This window comes from Lipophrys pholis (assembly GCF_963383615.2).
Source record: "Lipophrys pholis genome assembly, chromosome: 20".
Classification (NCBI taxonomy): domain Eukaryota; kingdom Metazoa; phylum Chordata; class Actinopteri; order Blenniiformes; family Blenniidae; genus Lipophrys; species Lipophrys pholis.
This window is the reverse complement of record NC_137648.1, coordinates 15,040,735-15,068,625: the sequence shown is the minus strand read 5'-3', so window position 1 is coordinate 15,068,625 and position 27,891 is coordinate 15,040,735. Positions and strand designations below refer to the sequence as shown.

Below are 27,891 nucleotides of genomic sequence, written 5' to 3'. Positions count from 1 at the left end.
GAGCTGCTGTCAAGCCAACTTCCACCTAAGGCTACAAAAATACAGCATTCCTATGGCCCTGTGTCCGTCACCAGTATTCACTCAGCAGAAATGAGTCTGTGATCTACAGGGGACAAAGATTTTCTTCATGTCTATGTTCTCATTGTTTAATGATGAAGTTGACCAACTCAGAAAAACATGATTAAAAGATTTAGACACCCACCGATTCACACACACACCACTGTTTTTCCTTCCCACCCCCCCATGTCTTCTCAAGCTTCAGAGTGAGTCAAAGACAAAGCTCACTGGTAGCAACTTTGGCATGTTTACATAGCAATGTCCTCAACACATGCTATTAAAAGTGGCACAGAGCTTGCGGTTCATTAAGCCTGTCATCATTCAGCCTTTCATTCTTAATTCTGTGGCTCGAATAAAAGATATTAGATGGCTTCTTTTTTTTTTCTTTCCTGTTTTTTATTACTGGAAAGCCTTGCAGCATCACACTAAAATCATAACAAAACCAGAGTTGAGATCACTGTGGACTGAGCTGCAGCTGTGCTCATTAGCTGCGAGAGGATTTGGAAGGTTTTGTGTGTGGAGGATTGGCTCCGGTGGACTGATTGAATGGTTTCTGACACCCGTTTCGACTTTGCTGATGTCAAACATGATCATTGATCAAGTGTGAATGGGAAACAAACGGTCCGAAAAACGGTAAATAAAAGTTTCAGTGACTTGTTCTCCGCATGCGAATTATCACACAGAGTTGGCCAAGGTAATGCATCCTGAGAGCTTTTGAGAAAACTCACTCTTACTCATTCCCAGATGGCCTACGCTGCTTATCTCATTAGAAAGGGACAGTGGGGAAACAAACGTTTGTTGTGGAATACGCATGCATGTAATCTGGCTCCGTAAGTGTGGATCTTTCTTTTTTGTTTTGAAAACCGCGCTGAGTAGTCGTTCAGGCTCATTCAGCCACGTCAGGCGATGTGCTGTACGACTTCATGCTGCCCCAAATACAGTAGCCTCATAATTCACCTGATGAGGGCTGGGACGATACTCATCTGTGGAGAAAGGGCCCTTTTAGATCCCGATCGCTCCTTTAGAATCATAAGATAGCTTACACATTCTTTGTGTGGTTATAATTACAGCACATTCCCAATTCGCCCCCAGAACTCATAACCTCTTATCAGGTGTAACCCTACACTCGCTTCAACTTTAACCCTCGTAGCCCCTGCCCCGCTGCCTCCATGCAAACAAAAGGTAATTGTGAGCAGCTGTGGAACCCCAGTGACTGGTTCTTCTGAGGAAAGCCCGGCAAAAAATATTTCCCCCTGTCATGCGGAGCTATGGCCCCTGATCTCAACACGGCGGAAACCCCGTGGTGCATCCGGCAGTAGCGTGCTATGATAACTTGTGAAAAGTGGAAAATAATTAGGGAGGGCAGGTGGAGTGGATGTGGCGGATGTTCAGCTATGTCTTTCAAAAGTAATCTCCACTGCAAGTTCAGTTACAAACAGGTATGGATCTGATCTGTTGGGGTATTGCTCCAAAATCTTTCCCCCTCTTTACCCTCCGATCTAAGTTAGTTTTGTCCATGTTGGGTGAGCCCACAGTAATTATCCGGTCTCTGGTACAGCGTTCCCACATGGTTGGCTAAATGGTGGCTTCATCCTGTGTGCCATTCATGTCCGTGCCCCCTCCTCTTGCACTGACAGCTCAAAAGGGCCGACTGTGCCACAACAATGCTGTGATTGGTGCTCTTTAGGAGGGGTTTGTGGAGGGGCTGCCCTCCCCTTCAGTCCTCATCATTCGGCAGGCAGGTGGACCACAAAGTCCCCTGATTCTTTTGTTGGGTCCTGCGATTAAAAAAAAAAGAAAAAAAAAAAAAGATGTCCATGCTCTGTGGCTGAATAAATCCTGTCGTCATGGGATAATTGTTAAAAAAAAATAAAAAAGTAGAGGAGAAAAGACCGGTTATTTGGAAAAGTTTGTGGTTGAACTTTCATGCTACTAGTGCCTCTGCTTGTTAGTGGAAATAACAAGATAGGCTTGAAACGGGTAGGAGGAAAACTGGATTCAATTCAGAAAATTTGTCAGGGAACGCCGCTTTAACAGTCAGCCTCTGGGTGAGTTTAATGGTCGTGCTTAAAAGGGCAAGAGGAAGGGTCTCAGAGGCAAACAAGTTAAGCTTTAAAGGGCAACAAACGCGGGGCCTTCGTGTAGGTTCCTAAAGAAATCCCTAAGCAAATGCAGAGCGTGGCTAAAGTGTTTAAAGAAGAAAGGGAGCACTTTGACTACATCGGGGGAGAAAAAAAAAAACATCTTCTGATGTGGGGGAAAGGAGGAAGAGTGATACAGAGAGGAGGGAGGGGGGGGAGATAGAGGGAGAGTGAAGGGCCACCTTCTTTTTAGGCAGCCATTTAAATGATCAACAGTAAATAGAAGGGGAATGTCATCTGACAGAAATAAAGTTCCCGTTAACAGCAGGGATGGAAAGTAATTTACAGATACGCTGTCCCCACCATCTTTGTGCCTCCCAGATAAGGTTTCATTTCAGAAACGGATAGGAGACATTTTCACTTACGGGCCCCCATTCTGGGACACCTGTGATAACAGCTTGTGGACCCCTAATTGAAAATGGGTTTCAAAATGGATTTTCACTTTTCTTCCTCCCTCCTCTCCTCCCCACCTCCTCCCCTCATGACGAAAACCCCCTCCCTCTATCCTCGCCAATACCCAGCTCCGCTCCATCCCCCCCCCTTTTTTTTTTCTCCTCCCTTGGCGTTTCCCTTGTCGCTGGCAGAGGGAGGCAATATTAGAGGGACAGGCAAGGGAGGGGGGAAAGAAGTGGGGGGCTTGGGGGTAGAGATGGAGCATTGGGAGCGGATCATCCCTCAGCCAGTGTCACAGCTATGACAGTCGCATGATCTGTCTTATTAATGAAATCATTGATCACTTGATGGGACTCATAATCAACTGTTTCGGCACTGTGTCTTGCCCCATCTCCTGCTCCTCCTCCTCCTCTTCCCTCCTTCGTCAGACTGCCACCACTGCTTTCCACCATTTTTATCCCCCCCCCACCCAGAAAAAAGGGTGCACCACTGGAAAAAAAACCCAAAACATTATTGTATGCATATAATTAAAAAAGAACACCCAACCACTGCCTGACTGTTAACTGTGTCTGATAATTCAGCATTAGGAAGTATGTTAAAAATGAGAAAATATCGTCTTTTTTTTCTTTTATAATAAGATAACCAATTTAGCAAATTTAACTGTATTACATTGCGAACTGTTGTCAGGATTTAAAAAAATGAGGTAACGATGAAGTCGAAGAAAATTACGAGTGACTATTATTTGTCACGTCTTCTACTTAAACTCACATGAAGTAAGTCATATCCAGTATGTTCAGTATAAATAGCTCTTTAATAGTTGCAACATATAATACTGTTTATTTTGTTTCATTTTGTTGATTAGTCAAAACAAAGTACATTATACATTAGTCAAACAAATTACCTGCATACACATAATAATTTTGCTATTTCAATGTGAATTTGCAAAAGTCTGCTGCCTCATATTTTCAGTGATTTGTGGAACAACAATTCATAAGCAATAAAAAAAATAAAAAAATAGTACACTGAAATGATTCCCTCCCATGGTATTTTTCCCAATTTACCCCCAAAAAATTCCAAGTAAAGAAATCCGTGGAATTAAACACAGAATTAAGCCGTATGCGCTACATCACTTTAACTGAGTCTTTACATTGCAGTTGTTTGTGGCTCTCAACTGCTCAAAGGTGATCTGTGTCATCTGTATTTGTACAGAAAGAGAGAGAATGAGCGAGAGTGGAAGAGAGAGCAGGGGCCCCTCAATGTTACCCTACTCTTGGCGCTGCCTGCAGGGGCTAATGAGAGAGAACTGATGGAAGGATAAGGGACCTCAGGGAGCTCTGGCTGGCCCCTGGGTCAAACAGCACAAAGGAGGAGGCGTTATAGACTCTGACACACAACCCCACACAGGAAAACTGGCTTTTAGCGGCAAAAGACCTCTGCGTGGTACATGCATAATACATAGAAATGCATAAAAACTGATTGAAACTTGCGGCAGATTTAGCCACAATATGGCCGTTTTCGGCGTTTCATTGTGGGCTTTGAGAGGTTTATGCAGGAGGTATGAAATACAGAAGCTACCTGTAGAGTAGAGTTTGTAAAACCTCCATGTGCACTCGCGGTGGATGTACTTCGACTTCTCTGTTGAGCCATGGCCATTTCATGGACCTCTGCACTGAAGGCAATTTCCTGCAGCAGCAGGGGTACAGACTTTGGCAGAGCCACCTCACGGGGGCCTGAGGCGCAGGATTAGCTTAGCCTCGCTGCTACTCAGGGCGGAGGGGAACACTCAGCTGCCCGGCCCACTTCAGCCCTGCCTGGCCTCCGTTGCTCTCTCTCTCTCTCTCTCTCTCTCTCTCTCTCGTCTGGCAAACTTCCGCCTGCCCAGGTCTGCCTGCTGGGGCCTCTCTGCTCCTTCACTGCTGGAAGATGCATGCAAGAAGCCACCGCCTCAAGAATTGTGCACACTGTGGAGAATGTCGCTGTAGTGGAATTGGAACCCACCCCCACACGTCTTTGCATCCATGCTACTTGTTGTAACGTAACAACTTTCAACCTCAATTAAAATCTTGTTTATTATTGTGCATGTTGACGTGTTCTTTTCCAACCAAAACATGCGGGAACATCCAATTACTTTTATGAAAGGAATCTAGAAAACAGCTGTTGTGACACGACGAAGGTCAAAAATCAAGAAGAAGAAAATGAATCATTTGAAGTTTTAGTGTCTCAGATTTTTTTAAGATAATTATCTCAAGCTGAAGCAGCTTATTCATTTCTAAACTGAGCTTGTAAGGGGAAAGTTTTGCAAATAAATTGAAATGTGAACATCTGTATTGCCTGCAACATTGTTTACATAATGGCATCCTTATGATTTGTTAAAAAAGATCATTGTATTAGGTTGGGTACTAATGCTTGATTTCCAGTACTTGTTGATTAACTTCATTAGTCAAATGTTACCTAAAGGACTGCTTGTTCATATGATGCTCTCACAGAACAAGGGAACGTCACGCTGACATCTCAGTGCAGGGTTTGTAATTCTAATATGTTTTGAGAGTTCCTGCTGTCCATCACAAAAGCTTCTTAAAGGAACCTGAGGTCATTTTCACTGACATGCTGAGAGCAAGGAAAGGCCGGGGTGTCAGAGGTCATCCCGGTCAGAGGCAAGCCTGCGAAAGCAATGACCGGCTCCTAAAAGGCAAATCAGCTTGCCCTGTGTGAGAGGGCAGTGGTACATCGACCAGGCTCACCTTGCTGAATCTAGTACATCTTGCTTCCTCACAGAGAGCGAGAGAGATAAAGAGAGCAGCTCAGGGGGGACCAAGGGCCCCGTAAACTCATAAACCAATAAAGTGGGGGAAACAGTAGTTGATTATTCTACCATTCTGTCCATTTGTTGGTCGGCATCAGTGGCCTCCCTCCTGCCAGGAGGAACAAAGCAGGAGTGTCTTGACCCTGCCAGGAGGATTTATTGTGGTGTGTTCCTCTGCGCGTCCTCTCTGTTTTGCTTGCTCGGTCTGTCCTCCTCGCCGGATTTAGATTGTTTCTGAATGGGACTTAAAGGATGATGTAGCAACTAGTGTGTTGGACCTAGATTTTATACAACCGAGCGCAGGGCGCATAAATATCTCAAGTATACCTTGGCTTGAGAAGAAAAGTAACACGTGTTGCATTTTTTATTTTATTTTTTAAATTCTACAATCAAGGGCACTCTTTAAAAGAAAACATAAATATTGACCGTATGGAATTAGAAAGACCTTTTATTCTGTCACATTTTTAGAAAGTGATAAAGTTAGATTCTCACTTGACTGTCTCCTGATTTTGTTTTGATATTTCATCAGTTTTACCCTTAAGTGCTCCATATCCATATATTTTCTGTACCACTAAGGCGGTGTCCGCTTGAGCCAAAACGATCTTTTTTCTCCCCAGCGTTCTCAGAAACAATTCCGTCCACACGTCACTACGAACACGGATCAACATGATGCCTAAGGGCATATAGTACTTATGTCAGGCCTTTAGGGGCGCTGTGACCCACTGAATACACCAAAAAGAAGACGCGGAGCACATAGAAATATAGAAGTAGACTCCTGGTACTTTAGAAATCCAACATATCGCTGTACTAGACCTACTAGTATCAGTAGCTTCTGCAGCTCGGCCTGGAGCTGAATCCACACCTCAAAGCCGAGCCAACGCTTTAGAATTTCCCCCCAAAAAACTGTGGATGATCGGCCAAAAACGATGCGTTTACGTGAAAGGGCATTCTCGTGTGGACAGGGCCTTAGCAAGTGTCATGAGTGCGGGGGTCACCAGACATTCACGGGTCAAACGCACATTCACATCTATGGACACTTTACAGACACTAATTCAAATCCATTGTCGGATTGTAAGAGGATTGTGTCGTGAGAAAACCTTTGCATGCACAGAGAGAACATGCTAACTCAAGAACCAAAACCTTATATCCAGGTCATACAAACTGATTTTCAGTGTTGAGTTAGAATTTCTATTTCTAAATCTGACTGTGAATTGCAGGCCATTTTCTGCTCCAAACTCTGGATTAAATCAAGACATGCTTTCAGATTTGAGAGTGCAAAAAGGCCCCCTCTACCCCTTAATCTCTCTCCCCTGACCTCCACACCCCCTGGGCCTTGACTCTCACCCTTCTCCTTGCTCCCTCCTCCCCTTTCGCCGCCCAGCACTCTCCCTCGTAGTGCGAAAGAGGAGCCAGGATCAAAGGCCAGAAACCATGGCAGTGATTTTTGGTGATTGATTAGAAGCAGAGGTTGTGAAGCAGCAACTCTCTCCCCTCCGTTCTTCCCACCCTCCGGTGCTGTGCATGTATTCTCTCAGGGCTCTCGTAAATAGCTCAGGCTTTAAGTGTGAAAAGAGTTGCCACGATTGGCAGACAGAGCCCCCGAAACACATCCACTGACAAAGCGGCCTGACCAGTTTTCCTGCCTCTTCCTCCTGCATGGCGGGAGAAAAGGGGGGGGGGGGGGGGGGGGGGGTGTCAGTTGATAAGAACCATTTGTTGTCTTGCTTGGATCTGGGGAGGGACAGTGTAATCCCCTCGCCCTGGTCTGCTCGCAGACCTGGAGGAAAAGAGCAGAGGAGAGGAGGTGGAATTGATTTTCAGAGTGAGGGCATGCGGAGAATTGAACTCAGATGTGTTGCTGAGACAGGGTTTGAAAGAAACATTCGACTTGCGGGCGAAACAAATGTCTGTAGCTTACAGCAGAGGGGCCATGCAATTTGAACTTGAGCAAGTCCTTCTAATGTTAATCAATTGCATAGTTGTATTTCACCATTCTCGCCCTTCCTCCTCCTCCTCCTCCTCCTCCTCCTCCTCCCCCCTCTGTCCCGCACAGCACAGCCCGGAGGCCTCTCGACAAGCAAGTGGTCCTGTAAAGGCATTTTAATAGGCCACGGCCATTCAGTGGCACTGAGATTAATACTTGAACCAAATCTCCCACATGTGCGCTTGTGCACAAAGACACAAATATGCACCTCTCTTAAGTGTTCGCTACCCTGTCTGATCTCACCTGGAGCTGTGAGTCTAACGATGTTCGGAGTGTGGGCCTCGCAGCGACGGCTCCAGTCCCGAGGAGATGTGTCTCATGTCAGACTTTGCGCCAGACAGACTCCAATAAGGAAAAAAGTGGGCTGGCGGTGGGGCTGGGTGGGGTGAGGTGGGGTGGGTGTTCTTTCGTTGCAGCTGGAGCGAGGCCAAAACTAAAAGTGCAATTCTCTGACGGTTTTGTTTTTTCTCAGTGGTATTTACAAAGTGATTGAGCGCATTTTTCAGTGTCACGGAGTATCTCATTACGGCCTTAAAAGCTTTTTATCCATTCACATGCTCTGAGATATGTACACACGAGTTGCACGCTGTCGATAGTCAGTCATGCATGCATGCAGACAGTCTTGTTTTCTCTCACTTTCCTCAACAGTACCAAACTGTACAAACACCCGCACACACACACACACACACACACACACACACTCACTGTGCAGCTGGAGGATGGGCTGTCATTATTAACTGTTTGGCGACCTCATGACTTCATCTTCGGAGCTGTCAGAGGCGGCCCACATTATGTCTGCTCGGCTCAATGGGCTCTTTGTTCTGGCTTGGCTCTGGAGCAGCTCAGCATGGGGCTGCGTGAGTCCAATAGTCCCACCGCGACTCGGGGGGGGGGGGGGGGGGGGGGGGGGGGTAGGGAGGTAGTGGATGGAGAGAGGGAGGGAGGGAATGTGAAGGGAAAAAAGGATGAGGGGAGATTGAGGAGATTTGGGAAAGACATGGGAACTGGGAGAAGACCTGGGAGTGTGAGAGGGGTGCGGAAAAGATAATCCAGGCATGAGTGAGAAGAAATTAGCTGGAAGAAAGTGGGAATGAGATACAGGCGGTGGGATATGGAGAGGTAAAAGTGGGGGGAATGAATGATGGAGAAGGAATGCGGTGAGGCTACAGGTGAATCCTAAAGTAGACCGAAGCATTCAAGTCTTTTGCTTGAATGAATTTTAAAAGGCCTCTCTCATCCTGTTGAATTATTCCCATAAGAACACCAGATTATGTCAATTGAGCTGCAGTAGCCATCCATGTGCCAATTGTAGGATTAATATAGAGAAAAAGATTAGAGGAGGAGACGAGATTGGAGCGGGAGGCCGGGATTCCTTTGGCGGGAGTGACAGGAGAGGTCATACATAAGGGGAGCTTATTACCGAGAGGGAACAGCAATAGGAGGGGAGACACAGGGGAGTGAGGGAGGGACAAGAGAGGTAAATGGACAGTGTGTTTGGAGGGGATGGCGGTGGGATAATGAGTTTAAAGTAAACATTATGTAGTTAAAAAGTGGAATGCACTGAGGAAGAATTGTTTTGTATAATTTAGCGTATTACTGTAATGAAATGTGTCATCATAAATCCCTGATGGCCATTTGGGCTTTTGCTCTTGTGCGCTAACAGTTTGGCTCAAGACATACTTTATCCCCCGTGTGCTTTCTTCGATCACCAGCACTCCTCAAAAAAGAAACTTAATATGCTTGATGATAAATAGTTGTTTGATTTTGACACCAACAACAAACTTATTTTTGGGAAAAAATGAAATGACAAACTGGCCTGGATATCAATATACCTCAAGACATGGCAGCTTTGGAGTCCAGTGAGTTTTGTCAAGAAAACATATTGCATCACTGTTTGAATTTAGTATGTCAAAAGAATGAAGGCTTATGGGGTTACCGCTTGAGTAGTCTCAAAATCTTCTACATGAGCCACCAGGGACCAGTTTTTTGGGTTCAGTGTCTTCAACTCGTGGATGATATCAGGGTTCGAAACAGCCAACCTTGGGATTGTGAGATGACCTGCTCTACCAGCCGAAATACGACATGATATAGTTTGCGGTTGGCTGATAAAGTTGTTCAATGTTTAGTTTTGAATGGATGGAAGCCATCGAGAAAACGCCATCCTCCATCAGACTACAACACTTGAGATAAAGCCAGGATTTAGTACAAATATCAAAGCCCCGACGGTTACTTTCTTCTTTTTGCTGTAATTTTATTTACCATGAGAATCCAAATTCTGTTTGTGGAATCATGTTCAAGATTATTAAGCAGCCACAACATGGTCGATTTGATCAGAAATGGCGAAACTGGTAAAGGTTAAACATTCCAACAAAGTGAAAGCTCAAGCTTCATCTCCCATTAATGGTGAATTTTAAGGTCAGTGGTCAGATGTTTCATGCATCAGTGCTCCTTTAAAGCCACGCACCACCTTTCTGAAACTGTGTATGAGTTTACAGAGTTTTTGATTAAGGTATTTCCTGATTTCATGCCTATTTGAATGTGCATCGGAGCCTTGCCTGCTGCCAGAAACCTAAGATTATTTTGGAGAAAACTAATGGAACTTTAACATCTGGAGACGCAAACTCCTCAAATAACTATACTGTCTGTTACGCACCCCATTGTACACTTCAGCTCTGTAGCAGCTCAATGACATTTGACACATACTGGCTGATCTAACCTGTGATATATGAGACAATTGTTCCAGCTGTTAGTCCAATATATTGTCCAGGCCTGCAACTTTTCACCTTACATTGTGCTTTCCATTGCATTATAGGGGCATTTAGTTAATCACACTGAAAATCCCTGGTCTTTTCATTTCCTCACTCACCTCTAACCTCCAGTCTCCTCCCAACAGCCAGTGGTTAAGTCTGTTTGGCCAACATGGCAGATCCCCTAATCTGCAGAGCTTTTTCTGCCTGCAGAAAGTACTGTAATGAAGTGATTGGTCCACATCTCACTTGTGTTTTCAGGTGTAGGGAGATAAGACGGTGAGTGAAACCCTGTGTAATAAGCAACTGCTGCCATTTACAGCACACATTGGGGGCATGTGCGGAATTTTTGTGGTAAAAATGTGCAAAGTATTACTTGTGAATTAGCTTGGCGCCTTGTGGATTTGGATGAAAAACCAGAAATGTTGGTTTAGTTAATCAGCACATGAAGTTCTAAAGAAAAATGTTTATCCAAATGACACAGAGGTTTTTAATTTTTTCTGACTGAACGTGACTTAATGCTCGCTCAGAAGATCCCCTATGTGTGGGAGTCTGGGTCAAAGGAGTCAGTTTGAGTTGTGTTATTTTTATGGCGTTTGGCTTGTAGTTTGGAATTCTGATTGTCATGCTCTCTGGTAAAAAGGCCTTATGTCCCAATGTGACGGGTTAGAAACTATAAGCATTACCAGCTGCAGCATCAAAGCTCCAGGCGTGCTGTTCATTGAACTCAAATCCGTCACACTCATGTGTAGCCCCCGATTCAACCTGTAATGTAGACATTCAGCAGAAGGCATCAGACTGCGACTAATGTAGATTTATGGATGGGAATTAATTCCCAACACCTCTCTACCTGTGCTATGTCAAAGATCACAGAGTGTATTTGAATATACTTGGATGAGTTGCGGTTGGATATTATTACACATTTCCAATCATTTAAATCATTCAAGCCCCATTTACACAATGTTTTATAATGAAAAATGCAAAGATGTTGTTGCGTTTAGACTGTGGTCCGAGCCACTGAAAACGCAACTTTCTGAAATTGCTCAGGCTCTGTTTCCATGTAAACGACTGAAATGCTACTACTGCACATGCGCACCACGACCTCAGTAAATAGTTGTGCACATGCGCGAGTTGACAGACAGTAACAACAATGGGAGCCTCCAGAGTGGCATAACTCCCACTCCATATTCTCCTGGGACTTGGTAGTTTTATAGTTGAGATGCGTTAACAATCCAACTTCATCGTCTGTCCATACAAATATCCGTGTACTCACCATTGTTAATGTTTATACCGTCTTGTTGCGTATATTGTGCGCATGCATTACAAAAACAAAGAACAGCACCCACTAGTGGCCCTCTATGCCATCTACATAATTTTCAGCATTTCTGCTATTTCTGTGTAAATGGACGTTGTTTTTAAAATGTTGCAATCTAAACATGAAACTCTGGTGAAACGAAAACGCAAAAACGTAATGTGTGAACAGAGTTTTGGACTCACTAATTAGCCTCAGAAATGCAGAAATAAAGATCTAGGATAACCTATTAGTAATTCTCTCACTCTTGATGAAACTCAAATGTTTTGTCAGATTTAGCCATAACAGTGGTCAATACAGTTAAATTGCCACTATTGTTTCTTAAGTTACTGTATCCCCAATTATGAAAGAAAAAATTTGCACAAACCAGGTGACCGTATGAGTCAGATCTGCAAAAAGTGTCGACGTCTTTCAGTGGTTGAAGGTATTTAAAAGTCAATGTTTCATTATACATTTAATATATGATTGCTCACACTTTTAAAGATCATTATGATCTTATATGTTTTGATTTGACATGTAACTTTTGTGATTTGTTACATACCTGTTCCAAGTGAGAAGTTGTCACAGAGCTAAATTTCATGACCTGAAATTCTAGTTCTTACCCTGTAGTAACTAAGATATCCACTTTCATTCTTTACTGAGTCAAATTGGATGGAGATGATTTGCTTGGTAAAGATACTATAAATCGGCAGTTTTGTACCGGCAAAGAATCAAATTTCACATTTTTCTCACCTGGATATAATTTTTTAAAGGAATCCGGCTCAATGGTCATGTTGTCAGAGAGACACGACTCGTAAAACAGTTTCATTTCTGTTTACTGAGCTGCCAAGCAGGTGTAAGAACAAATCTGCAGCAAGAGAGCGAGTAGTGAATCAGACAGACAGATCTGAACATCCACAGGCCTAATCACCATGAAAGAGAGAGAGAGAGAGAGAGAGAGAGAGAGAGAGAGAGAGGGGGGGGGGGGGGGGGGGGGGAGAGCGAGTCCACCCTGGATTCAGATGTTCACCAGTCATTGATAAAGTGCTTAGCAGGAAAATTAATGAATCCGGCCTGACTGGTACAGGGGGGGTTTGGGGGTTGAAGAGGAGGGAGGAGGGGGCGGGGGGTGTAGGGGGGTAATCCTGTTCCAGCTAAATGGCTGATCCCTCTCATTCCTCAGATATCAAATGTCAAAAGTTAAATTAGCCTGGTAGCCTCAGATACGAGTTAACATGCTTTTAAACGGGGTGGGGGGTGGTGATTCTTGCCCCCCCATGGGATGGTGGGCAGGTGCCTTTGAAGTGTCTAATTATCCAACTCCTACTAAGTGCTGGCAAACTATCTTAATGGGGGCCTCGGTGTCAGTGCAGTGCACACGAATCCACCCAAATATCCACTACCCAATGCTTTCTTTCTTATACTTGCAAGAACATGAATCATGAATCAATTTTTTCTTTAACGTCAGAATTTGCAGCAGCGCGGACTTGAAGCTTGAAATAATAAAAGTTAAGTGAAAGACTTTTATGACTTTATTCAGTACTGAAAGGTGGAAAAGATCCACAGAGGCGTTCTGGATCACATTTGATGTGCTTGAAATTGCTGTATTATTTTTTTCTATTCTATCCAAACTGTTGGCTCTGTGTTTCTTTGCCTTGGCTGAGTATCCATTTCTCTTGGCGAGCCGTTCCTAATCTGAGTGCCACAGACTTGGTCCGGATCACTCTGGTGTCAGAAGTGGGATTCCAATGCCGAGACCCTGTGGAAAGCTGGCCCTCTCAGTTCTGGTGGGCAGCTGGCCCAGATTCACCCTAGAAGACCCACTATCCCGCATGGACATAATTCTGCCCCCGCCTGCCCTCACACACAATCACTCTATATTGTTGCAGAGGACATTATAAATGACTAACAGGTTACAGCTGATGGTTGCTGGCTTGTGACCATCTGAAGCAATGCTAATACAAACCAATCAGAGCACTAAATGGCACCTTTTGCTTTGAAGCCTTGATCAAATGCATCTCTCGGTGTTTGATTCCTCAAAGAATGCAAGCCCAAGGTGCCCTTTGAGTGAAAAACCTTAAAAGCTATAACTATCCATGGTCAAAAGCGCATCAGTGTTCATTTTAGAGTCAGGCTTTCAGCCCTCTCACTGCAATGCTCATTGCTGCCTCACAATGTGGCCCTGATGAAACGGTAGTGGGGTTTCGGGCTGCTCTATGGTGGGCCTGTGCCCCTAATGGGTGAGTGAGGGGTAGCTAGGGGCTGGCGGAGGCTTGGCACGACACAACCCCGCTGTGAGGCTGATTTGAGGTGAGCGCAGGGAAGGAGGAAAGAGCCAGGCAGGCTTTGATTTTACCCCTCCCCAGCCTCAGGGCCTGGAGGCTGGGACTGTGAGATGCTGAGCGCTGGGTGCGTCCCAGCAGACCCCCGGCGGCAGAGAAAGAGCAGGCTGGGACCGCGGGTTGCTGAGCAAGGGGGTTGGGGTGTGGGTCGGTGAGAGCCAAATTGAGATGTAGGAGTCGTTGAATTTGCCTCGATGAATATTGAAGAGGGCATTTGCGGTGCTGTTTGGGAAATCAGCAGCTCACAATAGACTATTAGCCAGGAGAGGGAACATCCTGACCTCTCTTTACAATTCAACCAAATATCATTCAAACATTGATGTGGAAGTAACGTACCACCACAGATTCACTCTGCAGAGAGAAAATCAAACTTGAGTGCAAAGTTTAAGGGAGTGCACTTTATGTTTGCAACAGTTTTCCAGCATGTCGACAAATATCTTGACTCCAACAAATCCAGATATGATTCTATCGACTTAATTCTGCCTTCTGATATTTAGATCCTATTGTCAGGAAAGTTGCTCGAAAAGCCCCCGGTTTTTAGGCATATGCAGAAACCCCATTCGAAGCCGGTAACCTTCTCACAATGCAGAAGTAGACCTTGATGTGGAGAAGGCACCAAGCTTCTTGTGGCACCGAGCTAATCAGCCAAGAAGTTGATCAGAAAAATACCTCACACAATTGCAGTAATCCTCCACATTCTTGTTGTTGGGTTTTGTTGAGTTTGAGCACTCTCTCTCTCTCTCTCTCTCTCTCTCTCTCTCTCTCTCTCTCTCTCTCTCTCTCTCTCTCTCTCTCTCTCTCTCTCTCCCCCTCACTCTCTCTCTCTCCCTTGTAATTCAGCCCGCGCTAATCGTGAATGATTCCCTCTGTCTTTAGCACCGGTGCCAGGGCCGGTGAATCAGGTACATAAGCCTAAGCTGCTTGGAGAGGTGCTCTTATTAAACTCCAGCCAGCTGCTGGAATTTTTCTTCCCCCTCTCATTGTTAATTGGCTAGTCTTGAGTCTTACCCGGGAGTTGATTTGCAAGAGAAAGAAAAAAAAAAGAAGCAAGAGATTATTGCACAGGAGGAGAGAAGCTTTGAAGAAGTGTTTTGTGATTTCACTGTATATCCTTCACTCCGCTTCTCCTTCTTCACTCTCCCTGTGCTCCCCAGCCAAAACCTGTTTGTGCCACTGACAAATGTGCTTTGAGAAGTTAGAAGGTGGAAAGCGGCATACATCTGGCTTAGGCTCAGAGGTACAACAACACCTCCTCTGATTTTTAGGCTTTCAGAATCATGCGTTGCAGTGTGCAGCGGCCCTTTGTGCGCCCCCTGAAACACGCATGTCCCAGCTTTTTGGAGACTGGTGTTGAAGCTGGAAGGCAAATGCTTCAGAGTGAAGGACAGATTGGCATGTGGAGGAACAACAATCGGTCGTTCTTAACCTCTGCCTTGGAGAAAATGCGTTCAATAACAACAAGCCCAGCGTTTTGTTTCACTTTCTGTTCCTTTGAGTTGGCTGGGCACCCTTAACTTTCGCCCCCTTCCTTGTCCCAGAGCCCAACACTCTGAGGTATTGCCCCCACTCCATATCTCATTATCTCTTTCAAAATTTCATTTTGTCATTGCATCCACGCACTCTTTCATACCACCACATTAAAGGGCATGCATAGTGTTTTCTTGAAAGGTATTTGAAGCAGAATCTTACAATAGAGTGCCCAGACAAGGGGAAAAAAGGGAGGAACCTAGGTTTTAGGATTTAATGAGTGGCTTGCTGGGGGTGAAAGAACGATAGAAACCAAGTGAGTGAGAGCAATAGAGAGTGCATTTGTAGAGGGTCAGAGAGAGAGGAGAAAGAGTAGTGAGGGAGGAAGAATGCAGGAATGGAGCACCAGGTACCATTATAGTGGCAGAGAAAGCTCCTGAAATACTAGAGCTGGGGCGTGTGCTCTGATCAGGACGGCAGTGAGCACAATTACCTTCTTTTCAAATCCTTCAGTGACACTGCGGGAGGAAGGAGGACTTTGAAACTTGAAAGGCAGGAGCTCGCTTTCAACCTCAAACGCAAGCAGGAAAGGGCTCTGAAATTTGTTCAGTGCTCCCCATCCACCATTAGCTTGTTTCTTCCTCTCGCCTCCAGGCATTTAAGCGCTTTTTGAAAAGATGTTAAGAAATTCAATCACCATAGAGAGAGCGCGGGATAGTTCTTTTTTTTTTTTTTTTCCTGTTTTTTTGAGAGGCATGCTTTCCTCTGGTCCACAGAGGACCGGCCTGCTGCTTTTGTGTTGTGCTGAATAGACCTGCAAACTGGTGGAGGACTGGATGCGGCAACCATGGGAAAAGAGAGGGAAATAAAAGAGGAATGGAAAATGAGGGAGGGAAAAAGGGAAAAAGGTCTGCTGGGTGGATGGTCAGAGTTGGAGAAGTGTTGCAGGGTTGAACTTTTCAAAGTTGCAATTGTTTACCTGTGTCAGGTCTTGTCTTCATTAGCCGTGTTTTTTTGACAGATGTTCGACATGCTATAAGGATACTAAAACTTTCCTCCTGCAAATACGGGCAGCACAGAAGAAACATCTGACTCAAGACTAGTTCTCTTCCACTGAGGAGTCAAGCAGTCAGTTGACCCTTGGCCTGCAAAGTGTTTGTTTAACCATTTAAGGTGCTATGAACTGAAGTAATGAAGCCCCTTAAGTTGGTGTATGTTAGAATGGTGACCCCCCCCGCGGGTTGGCCTGGGTGACGGTAGGGGGATGGTAGGACTGTGACAGTACTGTGATTGAACTATTAGCTGCTTGACCTCCCTCAGAGGAGAGAGACCGATCTTGAATCGTAGTGTGGGTCGTCGAGGAAGAAAACAAAAAGGAAGGAGAAGAAATATGCAAAGACAATTTGAGCAGGCCCAATTAAAACTGTGTGGAGTATTGTTTATTCTTAAGAAGGCAGTTAAGACTTTTTGGAAATTATTTTTACACAAGTTAAATCACAAGTATCTATTCTTAAAAAAATCAAACCGTATGAAAGCAAGTATGAAACTAGTGCAAAAACATGCACATAGATTTTACTTTAAAAATGTAATGCTGGATTTTTTGGGATGTGAAAATGCTCGAGGTAAATGGTGCAAGTCTGTGCTACACACAGCTAGAGGCTCTACCCTTAGCGGTGTTTGCTCCGTGTATGGTTTATGGTCTCGACTTCCTCATTCCATGTCAGGAGATGAACTCAATTCTGAAATCCCTTTATGTTAATATTGCGCTTTGCAAGCGCAGACCTATTAATCCAGCTTTAACCGTATAAGTTGCATTATTCCCTTAATAAGATCACTGGCTGTGCAGTATAGGATTAAATACTTATATCATAACTGACACTGTCATTTCCCGCGGATGAGAGCGACTTGCCTCTCTGGCTGTCAGTTCCGCGTTAAGAATCCTTGAATCTGCTGCCAGCACTGCGCCCGAGCACCGCTGGCCCGAACGCAGGTAATGGATGTGGGAGAGAGACTGAGAGAGAGCGAGAGGGAGAGAGAGAGAGAGGAATAAAAGCAGTACCCTTGGGTTGCTCCTCAGTCTCATTCACTCGTTCTGTTTCTCTCTCTTAACCTCCTCCTTTCTGATCGCTTCTGTTCTTCTGTGAAGTGGTACAGCACTATGGCAGACCTCTTCAGTGCTTAAGGTAGTGCTCTTTAATCTGGCCCTCTCCTCTGTTTCTAATTGGCAGTTGGATGCTGTTGGGTTGCAGCACATAGTGGGGGAGCCACTCCACACCGCCAGGCTGCTAATACTACAGAACCTCTGGCGCCAGCACAGCAGCATTTTTGCCAGGTTCTCATTCAGGGACATTAATGCAAGAAGGAATATTGGAGTATATTGATGACCAGCAACCTCAGCGGTGAAATCATGATTGCATTCTCTCTAACCAGGGCTAAACATGGAGATCAGACACAATGGGGTTAAACTCGTGAATCTGGCTCAAGGCAAAAAGCAAATGGTTGCACAGTCTTTTATATATTTATCTAGATGTAATCAGTGTAAGCAAAGAAGTTAGAAGTGCATGCATTCATCACTGAAGTACTAGTAGTCTGATATTCAAACTAATCCATTTTCTAACCTTTTTTTATTTTTTTTACCTCTCAGTGCATTTAATGCACTCATGGATACACAAAGACATACTCATATATATTTGTTTTCTTTATAACATTTTAAATCAGTCTCCAGGTTGGAAAAGTGCATAGTAATGCATTAAAAAAACACCTTTTGTTTCAGATGCATCATTAGTAACCACCATTGGTAACAAACCTGATTGAGAATAAGTTGAAATGTACGTCTGACACTTTGTGATTTACTCTCAATGGCATCGGACTACAGAGCAGACTAATACCAGGTCAGGAGGCGAGCTGACCCTCATACATGTCAGTTCAGAGGTCGGGTCAAAGGTCAAAGGTCATGTCTTTTTGGGGGCGCTCAGCCCTTGAACTCAACTCCGCATTTATCCGCTTTTACACAGCATGCCAAGAAACTTTCGCCAGAGACTCTGCTCCACCTAATTTTTCGGTCAGACAGAGAGATTTAGTTTGAGAGCGAGGGGGCTGAGGGGTTGCAGGGGTGGGGTGGAGGGAAAAGAAGAGAATGAAGGAGGGTGGGGTTGATACAGCCCATGGCGCTTATTAATGGACACTTTGGAATGCGGGCAGAAAGCCTGTGCTACCTCCTCCATGAGAATCAGTTTCTGTCTAAAAAGAGTGTGCAGTTGAAGAAGATGTTATGTATATAATTGAGACATTGGACTTAATATCTATACTTGTCCACAAACTGCTCATTAACACTCACACATGGCAAAATGGATTCAGGTGTGCACAGTTGATGTCCTGCTTTCTCCCAAACTGCTCACTTTATGTAAACAGACTTCCTCACAACTACTATTAACAAAATCCTATCTATAAAGTAGCTTCAGCTTCTAACGTCAGATCTGTGTCTGTTCTTTTCACCCCTTGCAGAGGACGAAAGTTCGGGAACGCCTTACCACCGTGAGAGACGCAATGCCATCAGCTCCCAGGCCCCTACGCCTGGCGGCCCTGACAGGAACGTGAACGAAGAGCCCTCCACCTCCACAGAGGAGCGCCCCTCCCTGCTCAAGAAGGAGCTGCATGGTTCCCTGCCCCACCTGTCTGACCATGCCCTGCCATACCGAGGCACACTGTTCGCCATGGACCCCCGCAACGGCTACCTAGACTCGCACTATCGTAAGTCCACTCACCTCAAAATACTTTTTTTTCTCTCCCTTTTTAAAGTAGAAAACTTGTTAGCTGACTGGTTAAAAGTTAGGAAACTCCACAGCTCAAGGACATGTTTGTAGCACCCTGAGTGCTGAGGCCGAGCTTGCCTCTTTACTGTAGGTGAGAGGCAGGGCTGCCAGATGCTTGATTAAGTCTGACAGATTAGCCCTTCTCTTACGCTTGTTCTCGCTCTCTACGCACACATCCAGACGCACACTTGTGAACACATGCACGCACGCTTGTCTTGTTTTTGTGCCTGGGAAGTTAGTATGGGGAACGGCCAGCGTAGCTTCTTAATTCCCTCATTAGGGGCCTGTCTGAACACAGTACTCCGCTTTCTCTCATCAACACACACTTCAAAGCCCCAAAGCAGTGCCGAGTCAAACCTAACCACCCCCTACTCTGCCTCTCTCTCTCTCTTTGGGACTCAGAGACTGTGTGAGAGAAAGAGAGAGCGAGAGAGAGAGAGAGAGAGAGAGAGAAAGAGAGAGAGACTACCAAAGTGGAAGCCCCAGAGATTGAGGTGAAGGAAGAACTGTGGCCTGAGTGAGATAGTGAAGAAAATTTGAAACAAAGGTCAGATAGACAGTAGTGGTTAGATAAAAATGAAGCCATGTGTATTTGGAAAGGGAGAATAGGAGATAGATGTTGGGAGAGTAAGAGTCCTGATTAGGAGGTTAATTTGCTCGCCACTGTAGCCAGGACTTTGCCTGCAGACAAGAATTTGATGTGATGGCTTGTTAGGTTTGGTTATATTGGCACTGTATTGGTGCAGACAGAGTGACACAGAAGGATTTTTAATCCAGTGGCAATAATGAAAAGTCCACTGGAGCCCGACGTTATACTGTATCTCTATTTATTCAGCCACTTCATTAGTTGCTGTTCCCTGCTTGGGTGCCTGGGAGTCACCAAGGTGCCGTGCCTCTTTAAGGGTAAGGTTACTTAAAACTAGGCAATGGTGCTATGGACAGGGCCCTCGAGGGCAGAACATTACTGCCCATTACATCCTGACCTAACTCAGCAACACTGCCACTTCTCATTTTATGTATGTATGTGTGTGGGTATGTGTGAAGGAGCTCTGGTGGTTCCAGACCACTGAAGCCTTGTGGTAGGAGTGGGAATCGGGGAGGGTTGGGGATTTCGGAGGCGGGGTGGGGGGGGTCATTCAGAGGCTTGGGGTCATGCGGAAAAGTCACAGTCTGAAATGGAGAGTTCAAAAGCAGCAGGGAAAAGTCAAAAGGGCTGTAGAGCTTCAAGAGGCTTTCTTTGTGCAGCCAGACTTAAAGAGGCTTGAGGACTGCAATCATATGGAGCAGAGTAGAGTAGAGCGCTGTGATAACAGCAAAAAGATTTATATATATATATATATATATATATATATATATATATATATACACACACACACACACATACATTTTACTCTCCTTTTGCAACCAAAAAAAGGGGGAAAAAATCTTGATTTTGACCTTTGGGCATGAGAAAATTGCAACTATCAAACAAGATGATGAGTAATAGATAATAAAAAATGAGTTACAAGTATTATGAATTGTCACTCCAGATATATAGGAATCACACCCAAAAGCTAATTTATCAATAAAACTAACAGGTTAAAAAAGTCTGAATGAATTCTGGTGCTCTTCATTGATGTTTTCCTGTCAGTTCTGCACTCATGTTGTGTTTGGGGAGACGTATGATCCGACATGAGAGCAGTGCTGTGTAAAACACCTCCTCCTGGCCCCAGGTGTTGAGGACATAGGGTGTCCCTGAAGGCAACGGTCCCATTCTGTCTGATTGAACCCACTACCAGAGCTCAATCCCCATGAGCTCCGACACGTCTTGAGGGTCAGCAAGACTGAAAAAGGTCCCCTTAAACCGCTGCCTCCCCTCCCTTCCCTCACCTCCCCTCAGCTGCTTTGAACCAGAAGCCTGTAGCATCTGTCGCCACTTCTGCACCACAAGGTGTAAAAAATGTTTTTTTTAAAAACCCCACTGGCTCCTGTTCTGGTTTCTGGTTCCACACACAGTTGAGCTCACACACACACACACACACACACACACACACACACACACACACACACACACACACACACACACACACACACACACACACACACACACACACACACACACACACACACACACACACACACACACAGACACACACAGACAGACACACACACACACACACACACACACACACACACACACACACACACACACACACACACACACACACTCCATCAGTGGTGAGCCCTCTCTATGAGGGCTTTGTCACCTCCTAAATTCATCCCAGGTGTGTGTGTGTCTGTATGTGTGTGTGTGTGTGATGGAGAGGGGGCCCTAAGCCGTTGTGCTGTGCTTGCACCGTGCGCCACGCCATGCAGCAGACAGCCAGGTAAATCCGATTACTCTTAGCACTGGTGTGTGTCAGTGCTTAATGTGCCTAAATGCGACGACACCTGCAGCCTCCCCACACCTGGCTGCCGGATCGTTAATGTGGCGACGGAATGCTGGGAGGTGTGGGAGTTGAGCAATGGGAATGGAGAAAAGTGGGGGTTGTGGAGGTTTTATCTTCAGGGGTCTGCGTAAATCTCTGCTTTTCAACCACACTTGCCATCTCCCACCCCTCTTACGTTGTTGGCCTAAGACTGTGTTTACTCTGGTTTTCACACCCACTTCAGGCCAGAAGAGAGGAGGCACCAAGGAAACTCCTATTGTGAGCATTAGCTAATCGTGGTGATGCCTGAGCCTCTTTTCTTGGGAAAACACTGGATAAGAGTCCATATCCTTCTTACCAACACTCTAATACACGAGGCTTTGGCTGTGGGATAAGAAGAAAGGATTGAGATGAGGATTAATGAGTGAGAAATCTTAAAAAAAAAAAAAAAAAAAAAAAGAATCTTAATTGTATCAAAGTATGAATGGGATGCGCAGCGTCGACATCTGTTTACATTGTCTGCTGATTAGCCGGTCAGCAGTCCTACAGCACAAATGAGCCCACTTGCTGGCAGAGCAAGTCTACATCCTCTGAAGACATTCTCTTCTTTAAAATGGTCTCTTTCTTGCCCTTCTCTGCCAGCCTAAATGTCTCCGTGGAGGGACTCAAGTGCATCCTTTTTATTGGCTCTCTTGGTTGTGTTAAAACTTGGAAGGAAGGCAGCAAGAAGAGAGTGAATTCACCATGCTTTACAAATAATGGTTGAGCATTTTGCTGCTCATGTGCACAAAACACATGTTTTGGGACTTTATTGAATCTGTGATATAGGAGGGCAGTGGTAGCGGTAGGACTGGAAACACCAGGGTCATTCTCTGTCAAATCTTCTACAAGTTCCAGACTGCACATCTTGGAGTTACTTCAAATCTTAAAGTAAAGTGAATGTATCCAATAAGACGTCTTCAAAATTGCACAAGTATAATAAGTACATTTTGGTCGTGACACCCACATCATACATTTTGATAGAATTTCACTCATTGCATAGGCGTTTATTAGCAACTAGTTGCATGTGAAAAGCACATGGAATTAATGAAAGAGCAAAAATTAATTCGATCAATATTGAAGTGCAAATAAAATCAGATCTTCTTGAGATAGGATTCAGAAATGCAACAGATATTAAACACAACCATTATTATAGAGACCTGCTTGAAAAAGATAATCACAGCAGTTTTAGGGGGACTGGGAATGTATAGATTATGAAGAGAATCCAAGATTTTCAGGCCATAATATGTGATACAGTCTACTGGTTTGATAAGTAATGACCTATTTGTGTCCTCAGTCTTTCCTTGGCTTCCCTCTTTACAAAAATCTAACCCAGATCTGGATGCTATGGCCCTAATCCCTCCACCAAAGACTTGCTGTTCTTGACTGAGCTCAGAAACCAACCCCACTAAGCTGAATGCAGTGGAGGTATAGACCTTTTGGCCAAAGGATTCCTTCAGATGTATTGCACTAACCCTGCTCTCTGAGCCCGGCCATAGGTGACCGCTGCAAGGATCACAGTCGACCTGCATTCTGGGAAAGCTACAGAGAATACTGAGCCACGGTGTAAAACCAGCCCCGGGGCTTTAGGGTGTAGTGGGGGTGGTGGATTGTCCAGTCACAGAGGTTAAATTCTAAACTGCTGTGCTGAGCTGATCTCAGGTCTACTCGGCCGTAGCACGCCATCCGCTGCCTTGGCGTCACTCTGTCTGACTCTATATCAAAATGCAGCTGACCACTGAACTGAGTGAGCTCGCTGTCATCAAACTCGATGCGATCCACACTGCAATAGCTCAAGACTGTCCACAGTTAATTAAAGCGCTTGGTCACTCAGTTGGACTGTGTAAAATCCCTCTGTGGGGCTTGAAATAGTATAAGGAGAAAAGCAAAACGAGTGCATACAGAGGAAAAAAAAAAGTTGGGGTTCTGTTGTGAAATCACATTCAAAGAACAAACTTTCAAGTCTCTAGTCGGTTTAACTGTGACAACTGGCAGGGATGCAGGTTCAAACATCCTCCCCCCAAAGAGCTGAGGGGTACAGAGGGGAGCCTGGGGTGAGAGGACACGTGCCTGTTTCAAGGGTAAGTGTTTGTCTTTGTGATTGTTTCAATATTGGCTTTTTGAGCATGGTGGCATGGTGTAGTCCCCCAGCGGTGCGCCGGCACAGAGAAGCCTGGGGCACACTGCAGGCAATGGAGAGGGATCCCTTCCATCCACCTCCTTTCATCAAGAAAGAACAACACGGGCCTGTGCTCTGCTGTGGCCCCTTGGTCCAGCGCACCAGGGATAATCAGATGATCCCCTTTTATACAGCTTATTAGAGGCATCTCATGCTGTAAGATAGGCCATACTCTCACATGCATGTGCCCCTTTGTAGTGCTTGATGATTTAAGAGGGTTAAGCAGAGTTTTGAAGTGCTTCGAGTATGCACTTTCATACCATCTTAAGGTCATGTGGTGCTCTTATAGCAAAGCTGATAAATGTGAACTGAACATCTCCGAATAATGGTTGCTCTTATTAACAATGACAAGATTAAATGCAGAAGGGGCTAAGAAGAACTAAATAGAAATTCCAGAGAGCTGAAGATGCTTATAAAAGAATACTCAGCATTTCTCAGTATCATTGCAGCAACATCTGTCACCGACTTCTTTTCAAGTGTGGTCGGTTAAGTCAGTCAAGTCACAGAGGGATGCGGGAACAATGGCACATTGTTTAATGTGAAGGCTTAAAATGAAGATTTGTTGGATCATAAATAAACGGCATCAAACACCACAGGCAACAATAACATCAGGCGCTGCACTACAAAAACAAATGCTTGTAGGGGCTTCCTCTTGGCTATTTGGTTAAAGCCACAATATTACAAGCCTGTTCTCCCCTTCCTTAAGTTACCCTGTAGTCTCCAGTCGGATAATCACCTCTGTGTTCTACGGGAGCATCAAGAGTTTCCAAGCCTTTCAACATGTTTGTTTTTCTGTATATCCAAATCTCATCAGTCCTCTTTTATTTTCTGTTTGCATTCCTCTCACATCGTGGCAAAGATAAGCACCCTTATCCCTTTAACCAACAACCCGTATCTTGCTCTTGTCTCTGGAGGGTCACAAGTATATTTTGTTCTACATGGAGAGGAGGCTGATGAACACGGTGTAATTAAAATGTTTCTCGGAGCCTGGTGAAGTGTGAGATATCACTAGAGGAGAGAGAAAGGAGGAAGGGAGTCGCAGCTGACTGTGAGGGTATAAGTGAGGGGGTAAGAAGAAGGGAGAAGAACCGGGGAGCGGAGAAAGGAATGAGGAGGAGGTTGGGGGGATGTAACAAAGCAGAAAATGAAGAGAGACATAAAAGAATGGGAGCTCAAGGAGGTCAGGCCCATCACAGGCTTTAGTGTTGCCTTCAAAGATGCCTGGGACAGGTGGCAGCTCCAGACAATCTCGCACCACAGAGCAGCATCCTCTCAGGAGGAGATAAGGGATTCCTCCATCCACTCTCTCTCTCTCTCTCTCTCTCTCTCTCTCTCTCTCTCTCTCTCTCTCTCTCTCTCTCTCTCTCTCTCTCTCTCCCCATCTCGGGGGTTCTCCCAGACGGGCTGCTTTGATGTGGCTCAGTGTGATCGGGCAGCTGTAGGCCACGGGGCTGCAGCAGTGCTGCTGGGCCACTGAGCCGGCGGACCGTTGGGATCCGACTGGAGCGCAGCTCAATCAGCGGGTGCTCTCCGGTGCCCGGCACTTTCAGGTCTCATTAAAGCACTCCGGCAGGGTTAATCCTCTTTAAGGTTTACATGGGCCCCAGTTTGTCTCTCTGCCCAGGCTGAGGGAACCCCTGGGCGCCACCTGCGTGACAAAGACTCAAATCGCTGTGACACAAGTTCTTTCCGTCTGTGCTCCTCCACTCCCGTCGCATGCTCTTCCCACTCGTCCCCTTTTCTTCTGCAGCTCCCACTTGCCTTCCCCTGTGCATTCTGCCTCTTCTTTCCTCCTCTTCCCTTGATAGTACCTAGGCCTGGTTGTAAGTCTTTAAGGATTATTTGGGTGGAATCTGTTGACAGGGGTGCAGTAAATGGATTACAACTTTGTCCTTGTTTTTGGGATGCTGTGAGGAGGGGAAAGGGGAGAGATCAGGAGCATGTGCTTTGAATAATGAGCGAGGCAAAGAAAAAGAGAGACCGAAAGCGGGATTAACTCAAAGAATTAGGAAAACGATGCAAGAGTGAGGGAGAAGGTGAAAGAGAGGGTAAGGTGACATCAATACAAATAGTGCAGAGAGAGAGAGAGAGAGAGAGAAAGAAAAAGAGAATCTGAGAGTTGCACATGCTGGTGCACTCATAAGACCTCATTTGTTCGGAGGAATTAACCACTATCTGGCCTCGCAAAGTGCTGAATCCATTTGTCTGATTCCTGTCACTGGTCTTTGACTTTAACTGTAACACCATGTTTCTTTAAGTTATCCAAATAATGGTCTTCTCATTTAAGAGGGATCAATAATGGAAAATCAATTTGCTGAATGGACAAATACTTCATTACAAAGTACATAGCAGGATTGCATTCATTCATACTTCGAACATGAAAATCAAGAAGGTACACCACTCCTAAAGAACACCACATGTTTTTAGATTTATTTCTCTACTTCCCGAGAAGGCTGGTATACATAATAGGGTTCAGTTTTGCACAATCCAGCAGAAGGGCACGACTGAAAAAGCTCCTGGTAAGTTGTGAAAGAGTTCTCCATAATTTATAATAATTCACTGTATAACAAGTGTGTGTCGGACAGATCCACATGCTGGTTGTTCTTTTGGCCGAGCAGAAAAGGTGTCTGGGTTTGGTTAGAGCTGCAGCCCAGCCTGCCCAACTCTTTCAATCTTCATAATAACTACAGGAAATCCCATTGAGTTTGACTGCAAACCCAAATATTCCCAGACATTTAAAAAGAATTACCTCAACAGGATAATCTTCTGCAACCAGGTGTTTCAAGAAGCAACTTACCAACTCCGCAATGCAACTCATTTACAAATCTCATGTCGGAGCACCCTTGACCGCACCACAAGGGAAATTTCTTTTAAATCTTTTTTCTTCCTTCATTCCCCATTGAAAGAAAAGCGACATTCATCACAGTTCGAATTGAAGTAAACAAAGTAGCGATTCTTAAAAATATTATTCATAAACACAATTCTTTTTTTTTAATGTCCCGCTGTGGTCAGTGGCCTCTCAGCATGACTCAGAATGGAAAAGTTGTTCACCTCTTCCAAGCAGTCCGCAGGTTATTAGAATGCAGGTGTACGAGCCTCACAGTCACTATCACAGAGACACATGCAGTTTCGGTATCACCTGCACAAGCGGCCTGAGGAGGAGCCGTGACACGGGACTATGGAAGGTCACCCAGTCTGATTGCAGCTGCGGCAATCACATGAACACGGTCACCCAGATACGACCTTGACTCACATACAGTACATGTCGCACTGAATCAGAATAGTTTATCATACATTTTCTCTCATGCATGCATCTTAAGGAGATTTAAAAAAAACAACCCTTACAGACATAAAGGTAAAAAATTTTAAATTTCTTCACAAAACCCCACTTTCTAAATAAAGATGTGAAATGAAGCTCTGACCCTGAATTGGCTTTATATTTATGGAGAGCAAATTATGCAGAGGTAGTTTTCAATCAGCTCCCTGTTTCTCTTAAGACTTGTTTGGAGGAATTGATGCGTGAAAGATGAAGGCAGTGTAAGTGAGAGGTGTAGCATTACGTTTTAGCAACTAAACTGCTGCCTTTTTCCCAGCTGGGTGGGGAAGAGGAGACTGGAGGGTGGAAAAGGGGCCAACGCATAGCTCTTTGTTCTGCTCCCCAGCTTATCCCAATCTGGAGGAATTCAGCAAATGTAGGAGATAGATTGTTTCTCCGCAGAGGCCTGGCCCCGTCTCCCTGATCCATACTGGGATACAGGGAAAGGGAAGTAAAAAAGATGCTGCAAGACTGAGGTCGGCTGGTGGGGCCCCCGAAGAGTCCTGGATCTGCTGTGCAATTGAAGATTGATTTGGCTTGGAAAATGTCTTACATATGCTGCAGTGTTATTGCGGAATACGTTTTACTTTTGTAGGTGATGTGAATTTCACAAGGCCGAAATTTTATTTCATTGCCGAAACTTCTTAAAGTATTTTCATGTTATAGAATATCATTATTATTGGGTGCTGGACTCCATAAAGAACGAAAAGCAGCACTCTCCTTGTATTAGCGACATGCTTTTGTCTTCTTTGGAGAGAAAATAAAAATCAATTATGAGCGAGATGCTTTTCAGTTTAAATATCCCTTAAGTCGATCTGTAATAAATAGGTTTATTTCAAGATCCGCCAACAGCCAGATTATAGAGCATGTTCCCCATGTTCCTCCCGCTGAATAAACAAATAAAATCCTGCT

General features: G+C 44.9%; 1 protein-coding gene across 2 annotated transcripts in view; it reads left to right on the top strand.

The window, feature by feature from the left end:
* gli3 (GLI family zinc finger 3) overlaps positions 1–27,891 on the top strand; it is a 99,949-nt gene that overhangs the window by 18,227 nt on the left and 53,831 nt on the right. For both annotated transcript variants that reach the window (XM_080489562.1, XM_080489563.1), the window contains exon 3: positions 18,730–18,975. In XM_080489562.1, coding sequence (XP_080345688.1) covers positions 18,730–18,975 — 246 coding nt within the window. The remainder of the gene's footprint in view (positions 1–18,729; positions 18,976–27,891) is intronic.